General features: G+C 38.7%; 1 protein-coding gene across 7 annotated transcripts in view; it reads right to left on the bottom strand.

Moving 5' to 3' along the window:
• Positions 1-17,338, bottom strand: part of PSD3 (pleckstrin and Sec7 domain containing 3) — a 453,546-nt gene that overhangs the window by 114,122 nt on the left and 322,086 nt on the right. For all 7 annotated transcript variants that reach the window (XM_087418635.1, XM_087418634.1, XM_087418636.1 and 4 more), the window contains one exon: positions 6,255-6,298. In XM_087418635.1, coding sequence (XP_087274761.1) covers positions 6,255-6,298 — 44 coding nt within the window. The remainder of the gene's footprint in view (positions 1-6,254; positions 6,299-17,338) is intronic.

Raw genomic sequence — 17,338 nt, 5'->3', positions numbered from 1 at the left:
TTGAGACTCCATTTTAATTGATATGTATTATTACCTAAAATAAGATTAGAATGAACACAGTTAAATAAAACATGAAAAGGCATCAAGTAATGAAAGCAAAAGAGTTCTCAAAGGGTTCTTTTCTTGGAAAAAGACCTTTTTCAGAGATTACATAGCAAAGAGCTTTGGAAGCAGTTGCTCATTTTGGATTGAGATCCTTGGATTGGATAAAGAATTAAAGTGCCATATAAAAGAACAAGTTACTTTATTGCCTTTATTTATCATTGTCTTACAAATATACAGCCGTGAACACAGGCACCCACTCTCAAAGGCAGCGTCGCACATAATCATGGTAAAGAAGAGGAAGGATATCTTTGGAGAGCTTTCTCTACTTCCTAAAATCAGCCAATAAATGGGCAGCACTGGTTTCCTGAAAAGACCAGCCATAACTAAAGTTTATAACAAAAAAAGGATAAAAAAGCCAAACAATGAACTGTTGGTATTTAAAACCACACTTTTTAAAGCTCGGGGCTTTCATAACACATGATCTGAAAGACAAAAAGGTCCCAATGTGCCACCGCCTCACCTAATTCCTAATTAGCCAGACAATTCGATCTGTCAGGGCAGACAGAAAACAATTTAATTTAAAGCAAAGATAACAAAGGTTTTAAACTGCTCTTCCAAAATGAGTTATAGGGTAATATGAAATAGCAAAAATTATTCCATGATGGAAGGTTGTAAAAATGCTTATTCAGAGTTGCAGAGAACAATTGTACATAATGATAAGCAAGGCCTATGCTGTTGCAACACAATCACTGAGGGGGATGGGGGAGCAGAAATACATTATTTAAAAGTTTTATTGTGTCTTAATTAAAGTGAGGCTGGATACATGAAATTTTAATTTTTTAAACCAAGGTAAAGGAGGTTTCTTGCAATTTCTAAATACTCTTCGACAATAACAGCAATAAACATGGAAGTCAAAAGGTAGAAAGAGAAGATCAGTAATTTTCCTAATGAATAGTACTGCATTTACTTTGTTTCCCCTTTTCTGTTAATTGTTGTATTCTCTGCAGATTCTCATGTAGCTAAATTTTAAACAATTCTGACATAAATTATAAGCTCCTATATCCACTTGAACTCACCTCACCCCATCCCATCCCAAACAGAGAGAGTAACTACTTCTAATTATTTTTTTAGTCATTTGTACTAGACTGTAAAATTTCTTAAGGCCAGGGAAAATGTCTTATACATGTTCTTTCTCCCCAAATTTACAGCATACTGCCTAGTGCAAACTAGTTCAACAAATAGATGCTTTATGAATAACGAACCCCCGAGCAAAGGAACTGGGGAAGAAACAGTAGTTGCCTGGGTGAGGGAGCTGAGATGTTCCACGAGGCTGTTTGGCTAATTGCATTCTTCACTACAATTTTTATGTTTTCATCTTTGTACAATCCACCCCCTCCCATCTGTATTCTCATTAGGCACAGAACCTGTGTCTTTTTCATATTTGTATCTGGGGCACAGCACTGGGCCAGGCACAGAAGCAGCTGCTTAAAGGCTGTTTGTGGAATAGATGAATTAATGATCCTAGCTACCTAACTTGCCCGGGGGAAAAAACTAGTAAGTTTAGGAGCATTTAATGAGATTAAAAATTCAATATAAAACTCTCTTAATCTGCACTGTGTCAAAGGCTGACACAGAAACATTCAGACATGATCCCTGCCCAGCAAAGACTTTATAAGAGTATGTGGCTACAGAGAAGCGAGGCGACATGGTGCTGCCATGGGGAGCCAGGTCACCTGGGGAAGCAAACCCTGGCTTTGCTACTACACTAACTGTGTGACTGGATCTGTTAAGGAATGTTTCTTGACTTCATTTTCTTCACATATGAAATGAGAACATTAAACTGGTGCAGTTCTTTTTTAAGAAAATTTTTTCTAGACTGTAAAATTTTGAGTACAGTCATGCGTCACTTAACAACGGGGATAAGTTCTGAGAAATGCATTGTTAGGCGATTTTGTTGTGCAAACATCATAGAGTGTACTTACACTAACCTAGCTGGTATAGCCTACTACACACCTAGGCTGTATGGTATTAATCTTATGGGTCATACATGTGGTCCATCGTTGACCAAAATGTTGTTACATGGCACGTGACTGTACAGATACCTTTAAAAAAATATATTAAGTGGAACTCCAAATACATATTTAAAAAAAGATAAAACTGGGGGCTAGCCCAGTAGTGCAGCGGTTAAGTGCACATGCTCCGCCTCGGTGGCCCGGGGTTCGCAGATTCAGATCCCAGGCGCACAGTGACGAACCGTTTGTCAAGCCATGCTGTGGCAGCGTCCCATATAAAGTAGAGGAAGATGGGCACGGATGTTAGCCCAGGGCCAATCTTCCTCAGTAAAAAAAAGAGGAGGATTGGCATCGGATGTTAGCTCAGGGCTAGTCTTCCTCACACACAAAAAAAGAAAAGATAAAAGTGAGGCTGCTTTGGTCAGTTGAAATAGGCATAATGCTTGTAGGAGGCAGAACTGGGTCCCTGCCATTTTCCCCCTTTCTCCTCACTCACATCACCTACGAAGCCCCCACACATCTCCCTGGAACCTTAGGGCTCCATGGAACCCAGTTAGAAAAGCCAATAACTAAAAACCTCTGAGGTCCCTCCTGTTATAACATTCCATTCGAAAATTAGAAAAAATTCGATTTTTTCTAAGGTTCTAAAATCAACATCAAGATACCTTCCACACAAGGATACACTATCCTATAACTTTTGCAGCAGCAGTATCTTTCCTATAACTATTGTGTAAACAACACAACTATTGTGTAAGCTGGTCTTTTAGGAAATGCAATTCCTCACATTGTTGTTGTCATTCTTTCTCGAGCCTTTTATGTGGACTTAATTACACAGAAGCACCATGCTCAGCAATGGAGAATACAAAGGGACAAATCCAGACACACGTCATTCCCTTAGAGGGCTTACAGTCTAACAGAACATTCCTGCAGACAACTACAATGGGGAACAGAAACTGCTGGTGTCATTAGATACAGCAAAATGGGTGTTTAAAAGGGCTGAGATTACTTCTGGTTGGTAAGGTCAGGAAAGAGTTCAGGGAACAGGTTATGAGTGGGCTGTAGAGAATGGTAGGCTTTGAACTCAAAGGAGTGGTAGGGATGTAGATTCTAAGCAAAGGTCACCTCACGAGCACCAACAAAATGGTAGGAAGCCATGCGGCAAGTATAGGGAACTGTACCTAGTGGCACCTTAGTTGAAATGTAGGCTGTGTGAAGACAAATACTGGGGAATAAATAGATTAGTGGCAGAATGTGCAGAACCTAACAGAATCTTTAGAGCAGAGGAGTGCTTCAGAGAGGTTACAGCAAGGAAGGAAGCTGGAGACGAAGGCACCCATTAAGAAGCAAAAAGTATGCCTGCCTGACTTCAGACCAGACAGGCAGTAAGGGAGGGGGGTGCTGTCTGAAGCCATTTATGAGGTAGTGAATGACGAGGCGTGGGAGGAGTCAAAGATGACGCAGAGGCCAAAATCTAGGTTAGGCAGGGAAATACTAATATCGTGAACTGAAACAGAGAACATATGACAAAGTTTAGAGACAGATGGCGAATGCTAAGTACCAGTGGAGATGTCCTGCAGGAAACTGCAAACGTTGAATTGAAACTTGGGAAAGAGGTCAGAGCTGTGCATATATTTGGGAAGAATTTTTGCAGAGACGGCAGACCAAGTTTTAAGAATGAATGAAACTGCTGAGAAAGAGCACTCTTTAGTGAAAGAAGACAATTCTAAATGCTGATCTTTGGGAGGCACCAACATTAATGGGTAATAGGAGGAAAATGAGCCAGAGAAAGTGTGACTGGAGAGGTACAAGGAGACCTGGGTGAGCACAGTGTTGTATATGATGATGCACATACGTCCTTACCAAGGAAACAGCTTAGTTCTTGATCTGAAGGATCACATAAATGGACACACAGCAGGGCTTTCTAAAGCGTGTTCTAGGGAAGACTAGTTATATAGCTGTTCAGAGGTACTTTATGATCAAAACAGGACTCAGTGATCAAAAAGGTTGGGCCCTTTATCTCCTATAGAAATTCAAACAGCACATCACATTGACCCATAAACCCTTTTTGTTTTATATCTTCTAGATACAGCAGTGTTCCTTCCATAGGAAGTCAGCTTGAGAAACACTGATAAACTGTGAAATTTGAAAATTCACAGAACATTAAAACTGGACAGGACAGTTGTGATCATTTCATCCAATGCTTTCATTTTACAGGTAAAGAAAGTTAATTATGTATGTAATGCCTTATTCTTGGTAAGGTGCTAAAGAATAAATGTGGATATGAAAGCATATGAACAAGAGAAATAAAAAGAAAAATGACAAGATAGAAATCAGAGCTTTAAAACCTTCAACATTAGTTACCATTTGAGGGATGACTTGCTTTATGCTTAGTGTTGTAGATTTCACAGGTCATCCTGACGGTAATATGAGGCTCAATAATTGGTCATCATACATAAGAGGCAACTGAGGCCTAGAGGTTAACATGGCCAGTGACCACCCTACTACATGGCAGAGCTAGAATTCAAACCCAAATCTGACTCTGGAATGTGGGCATCTGAACACCATGCTCTGTTGACTTGACAAGAGAATCACAGATAAATACAGTTCTTGGAGAAACTCCCACTCAGCCCACCCATGGATAGGGCCCAAGATAAAGTTTTCTTGCACCAAATTGCCACTACACATAAATATAAATAAAACCTATTGTAACAAATTCAATATATCAAAAATCCAGATTTACAAAACAGATTCTCAAGAGTATATTTCTTTGCTTTTCAAAATAACTTTATAAAAGAATCCTCAAAATATTCTCTTCCCTAGTGTCAATATATGTATAATTATTTCATTTTTATTAATTTTCTCTAGAGTAGATATTATCCATAGGTCAGGATATGCCTTTAACATTTCAGCAAGATTCTAAGTGTATCACTTATGAAATTTTTCTAAGAAACCCACATTCATTCCTGAGAAGTAAGTCCAAAAATGATCACTTTGGATCTTAGATCAGGATTTCTTATTAATCTTAATGAGTTTTCCTTGAAATCATACATTGTCTTTAAGTGAGTCTCATGATGTACATATACACAGACACATAAGCCATCACATACAGTTGCAAATATTACAGTCTCAACTTAAACTCTGAATCCCTAATTTAAAACAGTACCATACGCATGACCTTACAATTAGTGGAAACAATTCAAATGGTATTGATATTTTTTATTCATTCTAGCATAATATATCTGAGATGTAGTCAACCGCTAAGCCTCTTTTCTCCAACATGCATAAGAAAGAATAGGATCTATCCCCCAAGTTATGATTCCATAAACCTAAGTTCATTGCAGACTGCTATGTTAGGTCACATGGTAGAAAAATATTTATGAATGCTTAATATTAAAAATAAATTTCACATGTAGTTCTAATTAAAAAACATATTTTGACCTAATTTCTTGACAACTTGATTAAAATTTTAGTAAAGATTCTTCCCTAACAAATTAAATTCTTAACTGCTGCATTGATTAGTGAAAATTTAATGAGAGTAGAACTGTTGATCTACGTAGAGGTAGGTGTAATTTATCTATAATAGCATCTTTCAAAGTATGTACTTTGAAACACTACGTCGTACTGTCAAATAGGTTCAGGAAACATTGCAAATTCCATTCCTCTCTTGGAGATTGATAATATACGTTGGTATTATATAAGCACCCAGAGTTAAAAAAAATTTTTTTAGCTTTATTCAATCCATCATTTCTCAAGCTTATCTATCAATATCCTGTTATAATTAGTGTCATAGGAAATAGAATTGAAAAACCTTGATCTATGACGATAGGAAGGAGAGAATTAAAATAAGTGGGTGGATGGTACCAAAATCATTTGTATTGGATTTTGGAATGTATGTAATTTTATCAGATTTTCTTTTAGAATGTTATTTTTTAAAAGGATACATTAAAAAGATAGTTAATTGCCTACAGGCATAGCAACCATTTCAAAAGCACAATAGGAGCATGCTTGGTACCAAGAAAAAGACACGGGATACTCAGGGTTTACTCAGGTTTTATACAAAGTAGGGAAGACACGGGGTAAAATGAGAACTTGCCATGCATATTTCATCCTCTAGGATTACCTCCAAGGCATAAAGAAAGACAGTAAGAAAAGAGCAAGTAGTTCATTTACGAAAAGGCTGACATCCAGCATACTTACACTGCCCATTCAAGCTTCTCATTCTTGATTGAGTTATACAGAGCCTGCAAAGAAAGAAAACAAGATGGAATTATTCTTTTAATTCTGTTCCACATTTTGAATTCAGCAAGCGACCAAAGCCAAAAGGCTTGAGCGATTCAGCAAGCACCCCCCAGGCCTCTGGTTGGTCATCCTGTTGGCTCTGCAGAGATGAGGAACGCACAGGGGAGGCAAGTGAGCACAGAGTAAGCAGTGTTTTGTGAAACAGAGATTTTTCACAAAGTAAAAAATGTCTTTCATAAATAAGATATATAATACTGTATTACATTTTATCATAGTAAAATATTAGGATATGATTAAAATTAGACCATTCTATTTTTTTTTTATTCAAAATATGGTCTTGTAGTTTTACTTGTTTGGATGTTAGAGTACTCATACCTTTTTCACTAATTTCATTCATTTTTTCAATAATAAATATAATGGTTTTCATTACAACTTAATGAGCAAGACACATGGAAGGAGGCTGAAGCTAGATTATGGAAAACCATCTTAGAATAATTTCAGAGTTTCTATACCAATGACTCAAGCAGCTTTTATCGGTCTAACTTCCTACTTCTGCTTTACAGTTACTGAGTGTGATCCTGGTGTGTGTGAGGTGATGGAAGGGGACAGAAAGCTTCTTTAGAGCTTTGGTAACAATAATGACACAGTCAAGTCGCAGAAGACTGCCTCCCTGATTCTCCCAGCTCTGGCATGACACATAAGCTCTAAGCTGTTCCCCTATGACAACTACCCAAGAAGATGCTACTCCACATCTCTGCTTTCTTAATTTTGAGTAAGATAAAGAATGCATCTCTAAGCAAGAGAAAATTATATTGAAGAAAAGGATAACTATGTGCATAGTAACATTAGGACGAAGTTGGAACATTTTGCTTCAAAGAAGGACTTGGATTATTAGACTCAGCAAAGATTTCATTTACTTTAAGATGGGAAAAGGGGGGATCAGATGCCATCCAACCCCTTACCTTTCAAATGAGGAAATGGCAGGTTCAGAAAGTTCCCCAGGTAGCACAGCAGAGCAGAGGCAGAACTGCCTCGTACTCCTATTTTCTGCCTTCTAATACGTCTCGTCCAAGTGTAAGAGGAAGTCCATGTGTGTACACTATTGGCGAATCCCCTTTTCAGCAAAACACTTCCAGAGGCAGTACAAATATATTTAGGTTACAGATTTTACATTATTTAAGAGTCAATACATGTATCCTTAGCCAGTATCTTGACGAACTCTGTGGGAGTTCTTCAGTGTGGCTACAAGAGTCAATTTAACTATTGGATAATCACGGGAGCTAATAAAAATTAGGATACATTTCACCACTATCAGGATATGGTAAAACATGTCCTCAAATACAAAAATGATAGAACACCAAATTAAAATAAGAGGTAAACTGAGGGACAAAGACCATGCTATGAATTGGATATTCTTTTTGAGGAACTCAAATTTACTGAACAACTGCAATAACCTATTATATAGCTAATGTCACAGAAGTGCAGAGAGAGTAAATGTGTTACTCACGCCTCAGGAGACTCTTACTGGATAAATGTCTTTTAAATGGATTCTATTACTTCTACGAGCCATTTTGAACCCACAAGTAATAGTGAGCTGAGAAAACGCAATTTAGAAGAGACAGATCATTAAAGGTTCTTTATATACTATGGTACTCAATACTACCCAGAGTAATTTAACCACGTGGTAAAGATAAAAAAAGATCTGTTCTTAAAGGTAGTGAGTTGAAAATGATAGGAAAGCATTTAAAATTTTTCTAATACATTCAATTCTGTCCTACAATACAGTTTTTTCAAATTTTTTGCCCATGAGAATATTTTGCTTAAAGAAATACTGAGATCCAAATTAGAAAATTCTTGTTACTCAATCAGCTGCATATCACACAGCAAAAATCTTTATAGTGTATCTTGCAATATTCAAGAAACTTGTCATCTTGTAGGTCAAGTCTTCTCCCTGTGTATATAATACAACAAATCTAAAAGGTTGATGTTATCATTATCTTTTTCCATCACAAAATTACGAAAGGATTTTCCTGAATCTTTTTAGAGCTTTATGATGATCTATTATTTTTTTTAAAAAAGGAAATTTGCTTTGCAAATGCATTCAGCACCCATACACCCTCATCACAGCTTCCTCTCCTTTTATCCACTTAACTTAGCTAAGAGCTGAATTCCTTGACTCCTCTTTATCTCTAGCCCAACAGGCATCACTTCCTTTCCTGTGGAGCCTGGACTCCAGGCTCTGTCACCTCATCCTATGGGACTTCTTTGTCCCACTGCCTGTCTGTTGTACCTGAGAAGAAACAGTGTAACTCTTGACCAGCGATTTGGTCAAAACCAGTATGTGATCGGTCACATATTAGTTAAGGTTTCTTTAGTTTCAAATACAAACACTTAAACTCGAACTACCTTAAGGGAAAGGGGGACCCAATAGTCTATGTAGCCAAATCATAAAAAGATATGGATGGAGCTGGCCTCAGGGACATAGGAATTTAAAACTCTCCCCCCCCTCCTCTCAACTCTTCTCCTCTTTCCACCCCAACATCACCACTCCTTGTTTCTTTACCACACAAGAAACACGTCCACAACAAGCAACACCCATTCACATCTTTGCGTCTCTCAACAAGAGGAAACAAACAGTTCTTTCTCCCAGCTCCAGTTTGAAAAGATTCCAATTGGTGAGGTGTCCTCCCCATGGACTAATCCATATGGCTGGGAGATGAGGTTCTATGACTGGGCCCATCCCTGAAGTCAGGGAGGCTGGGGCATCTGTTAAAGAGGAAGCAGCATTGACCCAGCCGCTGGTATAATCCTCCTGAGCTTCACTGCCTCCCCTATTTGTATATGACTAATTCAGTACTAACAGAGAAAATTAAACAGCACAAATTAATGCCACTGAGTATTCATCAGCTCAAACTTCAGCAGAGCTTTCATTCATGAGCCTCCTTTAACTTTTTCCATCTTCCCTAAAATGTATCTGCACGAGCATCGATTCTTTCCTCCATTCTGATGGTTAGGGAAGGGGTGTCCCATCTCTGCAAGGCTAAGCCTCTAGCACTGGTCCTGATACCTTCCCTTTCTGAGGTAACATCTCCTCCTTTATCAGCTCCTTTCTACCAGCTTTCAAACATGTGCAAGTCTCTCCCAACCCCACCTCGTTATTTAGTTATGACCCTCTGTTCCTCAGCCCCTCTTTTTCAGCCAAGTTTCTGAGAGGTTTCTGCAATTCTTATCTCCACTTAATCTCTTCTCTTCAACTCAGAGAATCTAGCTTTCGATCCTGTTCCTTCATTAAAACTGATCACAATAAATGCTTCAGCTTCACGCTAAATTTAAGGCCACTTTTTAGTGTCCCTGGATCTCCTCACCTTTCAGCAGCCCTGAATACTCTCAAATATTTTCTTCCTTGTTTTCTGTGACACAATATATAGTCTCCTGAATCTTCTCCTATCTCCTTGGATAATCCTTCTCATTACTCACATCTTCCTCATCTTATCCCTTAAAGGTGGGTGAACTTAAGGGCTTATCTTCAGCCCATGTGAACTCTTGTGAACTTCAGATCCACATGTCAGCTGCACTTGGATGTTCCCAAAGTATCACAAACTCAGTGAAGAGGAACTAGGGCATGAAGACCTAATAGTGAAAGTGTACTCTCGATCTGGGTAACCTGCACTGGTATGAAATATTTAATCTTTTGAGTACAGAAACACTACACACAAAGCCCAAGGACAGGTGGTTTATGGTAACATAAAACATACTCAAGTCAGAATCCTAGGACTGCCAGGATTTTTCTATCAATTGTTCCATCCAAAATACTTTTATACTCCTGCCACAAAATCAAGAAAGTTTCAGGTTACAATCACATTTACTATCACTCTTGTACGTGACTACTAATGGTACAAGAACAAGTCTTTTAGCAATAATGTTTCTAGGACAAATTGTTAAAACTCTAATTTTCACTCAAGAAACAACAAAATAAAATTTCAGAGCTGAAAGAGCCTTAGAGATCATGAAACAAATTCTTCCTTTCAGGGGCCGGCCCTGTGGCTTGGTGGTTAAGTGTGCGCGCTCTGCTACCGGCGGCTCGGGTTCGGATCCCGAGCGCGCACCAACGCACTGCTTCTCCGGCCATGCTGAGGCCGCGTCCCACACACAGCAACTAGAAGGATGTGCAGCTGTGACATACAACTATCTACTGGGGCTTTGGGGGAAAAATAAATAAATAAAAATTAAAAAAAAAAATTCTTCCTTTCATAGATGAGAAAAATGAAGCCCAATGTTAATTAAATTCTCTCAAGGTCCTGTAGCTGGTTTTCACAAACTCTGTACATTCTTTCCTATCAACTAACTACATTCTCTCCTCCTAAGACCAAACTTTATAGCATTGTAAATGCCTGGCTTAAGTTGAGGCCCATGTGAGAAGGTAACAAGGCTTGTGCCTCTCTCAGAATAGATTCAAATAATGCTGGTCACTGTAATATTCTACTCTTAAAAGATGAGCTTTAAACAAGAGCCACTGTCCTTATGACACACGCTTGAAATGCCTTTGTCAGTGAGGATGATGGGTTTGCTGCACTGATCCTATACTCAGTCCACTAATGATCAAAGGTATTTGATACATGAATGGCTAAAACTGGAGGTGTAGTCTATAGCTCAGGAAAATAATTTATCTCTAGCTATGTGAGAGATTATCTGACCTAGCTCCAAGAAAGCAAGGTTTGTGGGTAAATAGTGTCATGGAAGGCTGCCACTTCCCTGTGGCCATGAATTGGTAGTTATGGATAAGTGGAGAAAGGTATCAAATCTTAATGGGCCACAGCAGCCCATATGAATCACATGCAGTGAAGTGATAACCAGCTGTGGTAGGCTATAATGGACCCCCAAAAGATGTCCAGGTCCTAATTCCTAGAACCTGTGTATGTTTCTCTACACTACAGCAAAAAGCTTGCAAACATAATTAAGTTAATGATCTTGAGATGAGGAGAGTATCTGGGCTGGTGGTGTATATTTAAGAAGGTGGTGAAGGGAGATTTAAGAAAGACAGAAGAAGAAACAGCAATGTGAAGATGGACACAGAAATTGGGGTGATACAGACACAAGCCAAAGAATGTCACTATTACCAGAAGTTGGAGGAGGCAGGGAGAGATTCTCTCCTTGACCTTCCAGAGGGAGCACAGCCCTGTCAACATATCTAGACTTCAAACTTCTAGCCTCCAAAATTGTGAGAGAATAAATTTCTGTTGTAAGACACCAAGTTTGTGGTAATTTGTTACAGCAACCATAGGAAGCTAAGACACCAGAGTATAAATGGAAGACAGATATCTGAATGAAGAATGATCATACCCACAGGTTCAGTTTGAGAAATATTTCCAGAGTGAGTCCCTGGGCAAAACAGCCTTTTACCACAGCAGTCTCAACTGAAGGTATGAGGAGGGTACACACCAGAATCAGTCAAGGATGTTTTAAAAATATTGATTATTGAATCCCATCCCAGATCTATTGAATCAGATTCCTGAATGAGGAACCTATACAGTCATTCGTTGCTTAACAATGGGGATACATTCTTAGAAATGCGTCGTTAGGTGATCTTATCCTTGTGCAAACATCACAGAGTGTACTTAAACAAACCTAGATGGTGTAGCCTACTGCACACCTAGGCTACATAGTATAGCCTATTGCTCCTAGGCTACAAATCTGTACAGCATCCTACTGTACTGAATACTGTAGGCAATTCTAACACAACGGTAAGTATTTATATATTCAAACATATTTAAACATAGAAAAGATATAGTAAAAATACAGCATAAAAGATAAAAAATGGCACACCTGTATAGGGTACTGACCATGAATGGAGCTCGCAGGACTGGAAGTTGCTCTGGTGAGTCAGTGAGTGAGTGGTGAGTGATGTGAAGACCTAGCACATCACTGTACACTACTGTAGACTTTATATCTCTGGACACTCAGGCTACACTAAACTTATAAAAAATACTTTCTTTTTTCAATAATAAATTAACCTTAGCTTACTGTAACATTTTTACTTTCTAAACTTCTTAATTTTTTTAACTTTTAGATTCTTGTAATAACACAACTTAAAACACAAACACATTGAACAGCTGTATAAAAACATTTTCTTTCTTTATATCCTTATTCTATAAGCTTTTCTCTATTTTTAAAATTTTTAATTTTTCTTTTTTACTTTTTAAACTTTTCATTAAAAACTAAGACACAAACACACACACTAGCCCAGGCCTACACAGGGTCAGGATCGTCAGTATCACTGTCTTCTATCTTCATATCTCATCCCACTGGAAGGTCTTCAGGGGCAATAACACGCATGGAGCTGTCATCTCCTATGATAACAAGGCCTTCTTCTGGAACGCCTCCTGAAGGACCTGCCTGAGGCTCTCCTTGACGAGGTGTCACTCTTTTCAGAAATATGTCCACGGTAGTTTGTTTGGTCTGTTTCTTTTGTCATCACAGATTTGCTTGTAAGCAGATAATGTACCGTGAACCTTCCTCTCTATTAATGAAAACCTTTTGGTGTTGGGGTCCATGTTTTCAAAACTTTTTAAGGAGCTTGTTGAGGTCTGCAAAAGCTTCTGCTAAACCCTTCACTGTGAATTTTCTTGGGGGTTCTTCTTTTCCTTCTCCTACAGTTTCCTTCTCTCTTGCCTCTTCTTCAGCTGTGCATTCCTGCTCCAGTTCCAACAGCTCCTCGTAAGTCAATTCCTCAGGAAGCACCTCTAGGAGCTCCTCAACGTCATCCTCATCTACCCCCAGGTAAAGTTGTTTACCACCTCAACCACAGCCTTGTTGATTTTTGCCACCTCCTCATCCTTGGCAAATCCTTTGAAGTCATAGGTGAACTTCTTGAGTGTCTTCTTCCAGATGCCATTCATACACTCCTTGGTGACATCACCCCAAGCCCAAGCAAAGTTCTTAATGCAGTCATAGATGTTGTAATCCTTCCAGAATTGCTTCAGTGTCTTCCTCAGTTGTAGCAATAGCCTGGGCAAAGGTCCTCCTCAGGTAGTAGGCCTTAAAAGCAGCCATAACTCTTTGATCCATTGGTTGGATCAAAGAAGTGGTGTTTGAAGGGAGAAACACCACTTTGATATTGGGATGAAGATCACCAATAAAAGAAGGATGTCCAGGAGCATTATCAACAATAAGCAAAATCTTGAAAGGTATGTTATTCTCCAAAGAGTACTTCTCCAGTTTGCTGGCAGAGCAATTCAGGAGGGCGTCTTGGAAGAGGAGCTGGGTCATCCATGACTTCTTATTGCTCCTGTAGTACACTGGCAGTGTGTGCTTACTGATATGCTTGAAGGCCCTGGGGTCTCACTGTGCCAGATCACAAAGGGTTTCAATTCACAGCCTGCAACATTGCCCCCAAGCAGGACTGTTACCCTGTGCTTAAAAGCCTTGAAACCTGGCATTGATGTGGCCTCCTTATGGATGCAAGTCCTTTTAGGCATCCGCTTCCAGAATAGGGAAGTTTCATCCATACTGAATATTTGCTCTGGCACGTAATTTTCTTTCACAATCAGCTCATCTAGAGTTTCCAAAAATTCTTTAGCCGCCTTCAGATTAGCACTCACAGACTCATCACTCATTTTCACATTATGTAATGAATAACGATTCTTGAATTGTCTAAACCACCCAGAGCCAGCAGTAAATTCAACACTGTAGTCGGGTCCAACCTTTTCTTTCAACATCTCAAACAAATTTTCTTTGGCTGTGACCATCACGGCACTGAGAGGGATACGCTTCTGTGTCTGGTCTTCAATCCAGGTCATCAGAAGTTTCTCCATGTTTGATATAGGCCCTTCTCAAATTTTTCTTAGTCTACTTGCCTTCAATGAAGCAGATCCTTTAACAGCTTCCATCACTTTGTTCTTCTTCTTCAAGATTGTAGCTATGGTGGAATGGGACATGCCTGATTGGTGAGCAATAACCATCACTGATTTTCCACCTTCATAGTCTTTAATCACTTTAAATTTCATTTCCAGGTCAATCACTAGATGTGGCCTCTTACTGGCAAAATTAGCAGTGGATTTTGTATCCTTAGGGGCCATGATGAACAAAACAACACAAGATTAAATCAAGCACAAGAGAAAATGATGCAATCAAGACGTGGTAAACATGAGATGTATGAGGCTGCTGCCTGCCTAACACAGCACACTGTTCCACAGTAAACTTTATTTTTTCGTAAGCAGAAAGAGAACACCCTAAAGTAATGATAAAAAGTATAGTATAGTAAATACATAAATCAGTAACAGTCATTTGTTATCATTATCAAGTATTATGTACTGTACATTATTGTATGTGCTATACTCTTATACAACTGGCAGTGCAGTAGGTTTGTCTACACCAGCATCACCACAACACGTCAGTAATGCGTTGTGCTATGACCTTATGATGGCTATGATGTTAACTAGGCAACAGAAAATTTTCAGCTCCATTATAATCTTAGGGGACCACTATTATATACGTGGTCCGTCATTGACCGAAATGTCATTCACTATACAGTGCATGACTGTATGTGAATATTTCCAAATGCTCCATATGTGACTCTGATACAAACCCTTGGTTAAACATCACTGCTTTGCAAGTTTACCCATCTTTTCCCTACTTGAAATTCCTGGAACTTAACCCAGGAGCTAGACAACAATCAAATACCTCCACTGAGACTAAACAGGACAGAATGATTCTTCAAATTGAAGGTTTATCATTTTTAAGAATGAGAAAGCAAAGTAAATTGCTTAAATTATAGAGATCACGGTATCTTGGTCTAAACTTTAAACCTTTAAGTCTTTGTTCTTCACTTTTGATTGCTTCTCATCGAGATATAAAATGCAATTTTATTCAAGGCTTAGCATGATCACTGACAGCCCACGCATGGTTCTCTGAAGTTTTCTCCAGTACCATGCATTGTGTAACCATGAGTCTTTCTCTCTCCAGAAACACATTTTGCAGTCTCTGAAATTCATGTATTTTAGTTCAATCACCTCTAAACTCCAATGATTTATTTTCTGTGCTCCTTGAATTACTATGAAAAGTATGAAGGATAACACAGCTTCCAATTTCCCTTAGTGAAACTGACAGTGACCACAATGAAACTTGTACACGGGAAGAATTATGACACCATCAACACCATGGCTACCTTTTTCAAGTGCAATGCTGCTTCATGCAGATATTCTGACGAAACAGACTTTTAAGTACGGAATATTAAATATGCACGACTCTGGAAATATTATCAGAGAAAAACCGTGTTTGAAAAAGACATCAGTTAAAAATTAATGATAAAACTAGTTACCAAATGAATTTCAAATTGGTTAGAAAAACTCAAAATATGTAAAAGCAACGGCCCTCAACTTTTATTTTCTTCTCTATACCTTAAAATAACATTGAAAAACTGCATTACCCCCTCATTAAAGGAGGCTTCCCTAAAACCAGTGTTTAGAATTGACTCTTCGTTTGCCCCCTCTACCCCTGGAGGCTTTTACGCCTGTGCAATGTACCAAATAAGGTTACAGGGGAGAGCTGTGCCTTTTTTTTTTTTTTTTTTTCTTTTTTAAGTGGCAGAAGGCAACTGTCAAGCAGAGGTGAAAAAGGATAAACAGCCTGAAGCTTTGACCACAAGAGTATTCATAGCTAGATCCATTTTAGGGAGAAGTACATACTACAGAAGAGTTTCTGGAAAACTGATTCCCTTTAAACTACCTTTGTTCCCATATCCACCGGACAGTTTTCATGTACCCAAGTTTAAAGAGCACGACATTAAAGAACATATATTCACAAGCAACCTCATAAACATTCATCTCTTTAGCTCTCATTCAGGGTAACAGAACCATGTTCAATACAAAGTAATTTATTTTGAGTTTTGTTTTTTTCCACATTTATAGTCAGATCTATTTTTTGGATCCAGCCACCATGTAAACAAAGCCAAAACCTATGTTCTGGACAATTAACTTAACCTTGCGTTGTGGTGTCCTTGCAAACCCAGGCAGCAGTGGCAGAAACATCTAACCATTAAGTGTCTGAGTCCATTGAGTAGATGTGCCAGCAAATCTATAATAGACACCACAAAATTAATTTAAATGCCCTTACCTTATTGAAAGGGAATCTGAAGTATAATTAGTATGCATAATTCATCACGTCACAAACGTTTTTTACTGCACTCTATGGGCTGGAGAAGCATTTCGTCAGGTGCAGGTGACTCCACTCTGCCTTCGGCCCTCTTATGTAAAGACAACAAAATGTGCTGCTAACCTTGACTCTACTTTACCTAACAGAGAATTAGTCAGCTAATGGAATCAACTCACTTTTTCCTACTTACAACGTGTAAGGTACTTTCACACACAGTATCTAATATGTGACATTATATTACAAGTATTCTCTTTAGAGACGATCTTAGGATCTAAGAATTTGAGGAGGGCGGGGGCATCTAACTGTCACTAACTTGCCCTTTGAAGATAAATCATTGCATTTACCTGGCCTTCATTTTCTAAATGTGCAATACAAGAGGGCTGCATAAAGTTATCTTTTTTTGGTCCCATTCCAGATCTACCATTCTATGTTTCTACTTGAAAAGATCTCAGAAATCACCTGGTCAAACTCTCAAATTAGTTCTTTCCTAGTCCCTGCTCCCCTTTCCTGTGTCCCCCACTAATTTTTTTGTCATGATTATTGACATTTGGCATCAATACCTGCTCCCAAATCCCAGGCATGACTCTTGTATTAATAAATGGACATTTTTAAATTGCATATGAACGAGAATGAAAAAGGGAGAGACAGAGAGACATTGATTTGATTCTCTAAGGGGGAGGAGGGGCACAAGAGGCTTGCCTGATTGCCTGTTGTCAAATGTATCTTCATGAGCTAAAATAGGAACCAGCATTCCTTCATTATTACCAAAGAGGGAAAAATGCAGCCAAAGATCATACTAAAGAGACACACCTCCCAAAAGATTTGGTGAGCAGCTCTGGAGGGGCACTAAACCAAACTTGAAAGTGAACAAAAATTTTAACTGCTGATTATCA

Source organism: Ceratotherium simum, chromosome 28 (assembly GCF_057802395.1).
Source record: "Ceratotherium simum simum isolate JZ-2026a chromosome 28, ASM5780239v1, whole genome shotgun sequence".
NCBI classification, from domain to species: domain Eukaryota; kingdom Metazoa; phylum Chordata; class Mammalia; order Perissodactyla; family Rhinocerotidae; genus Ceratotherium; species Ceratotherium simum.
The sequence above is the reverse complement of the archived record's forward strand: the minus strand, read 5'-3'. Positions and strand labels throughout refer to the sequence as shown.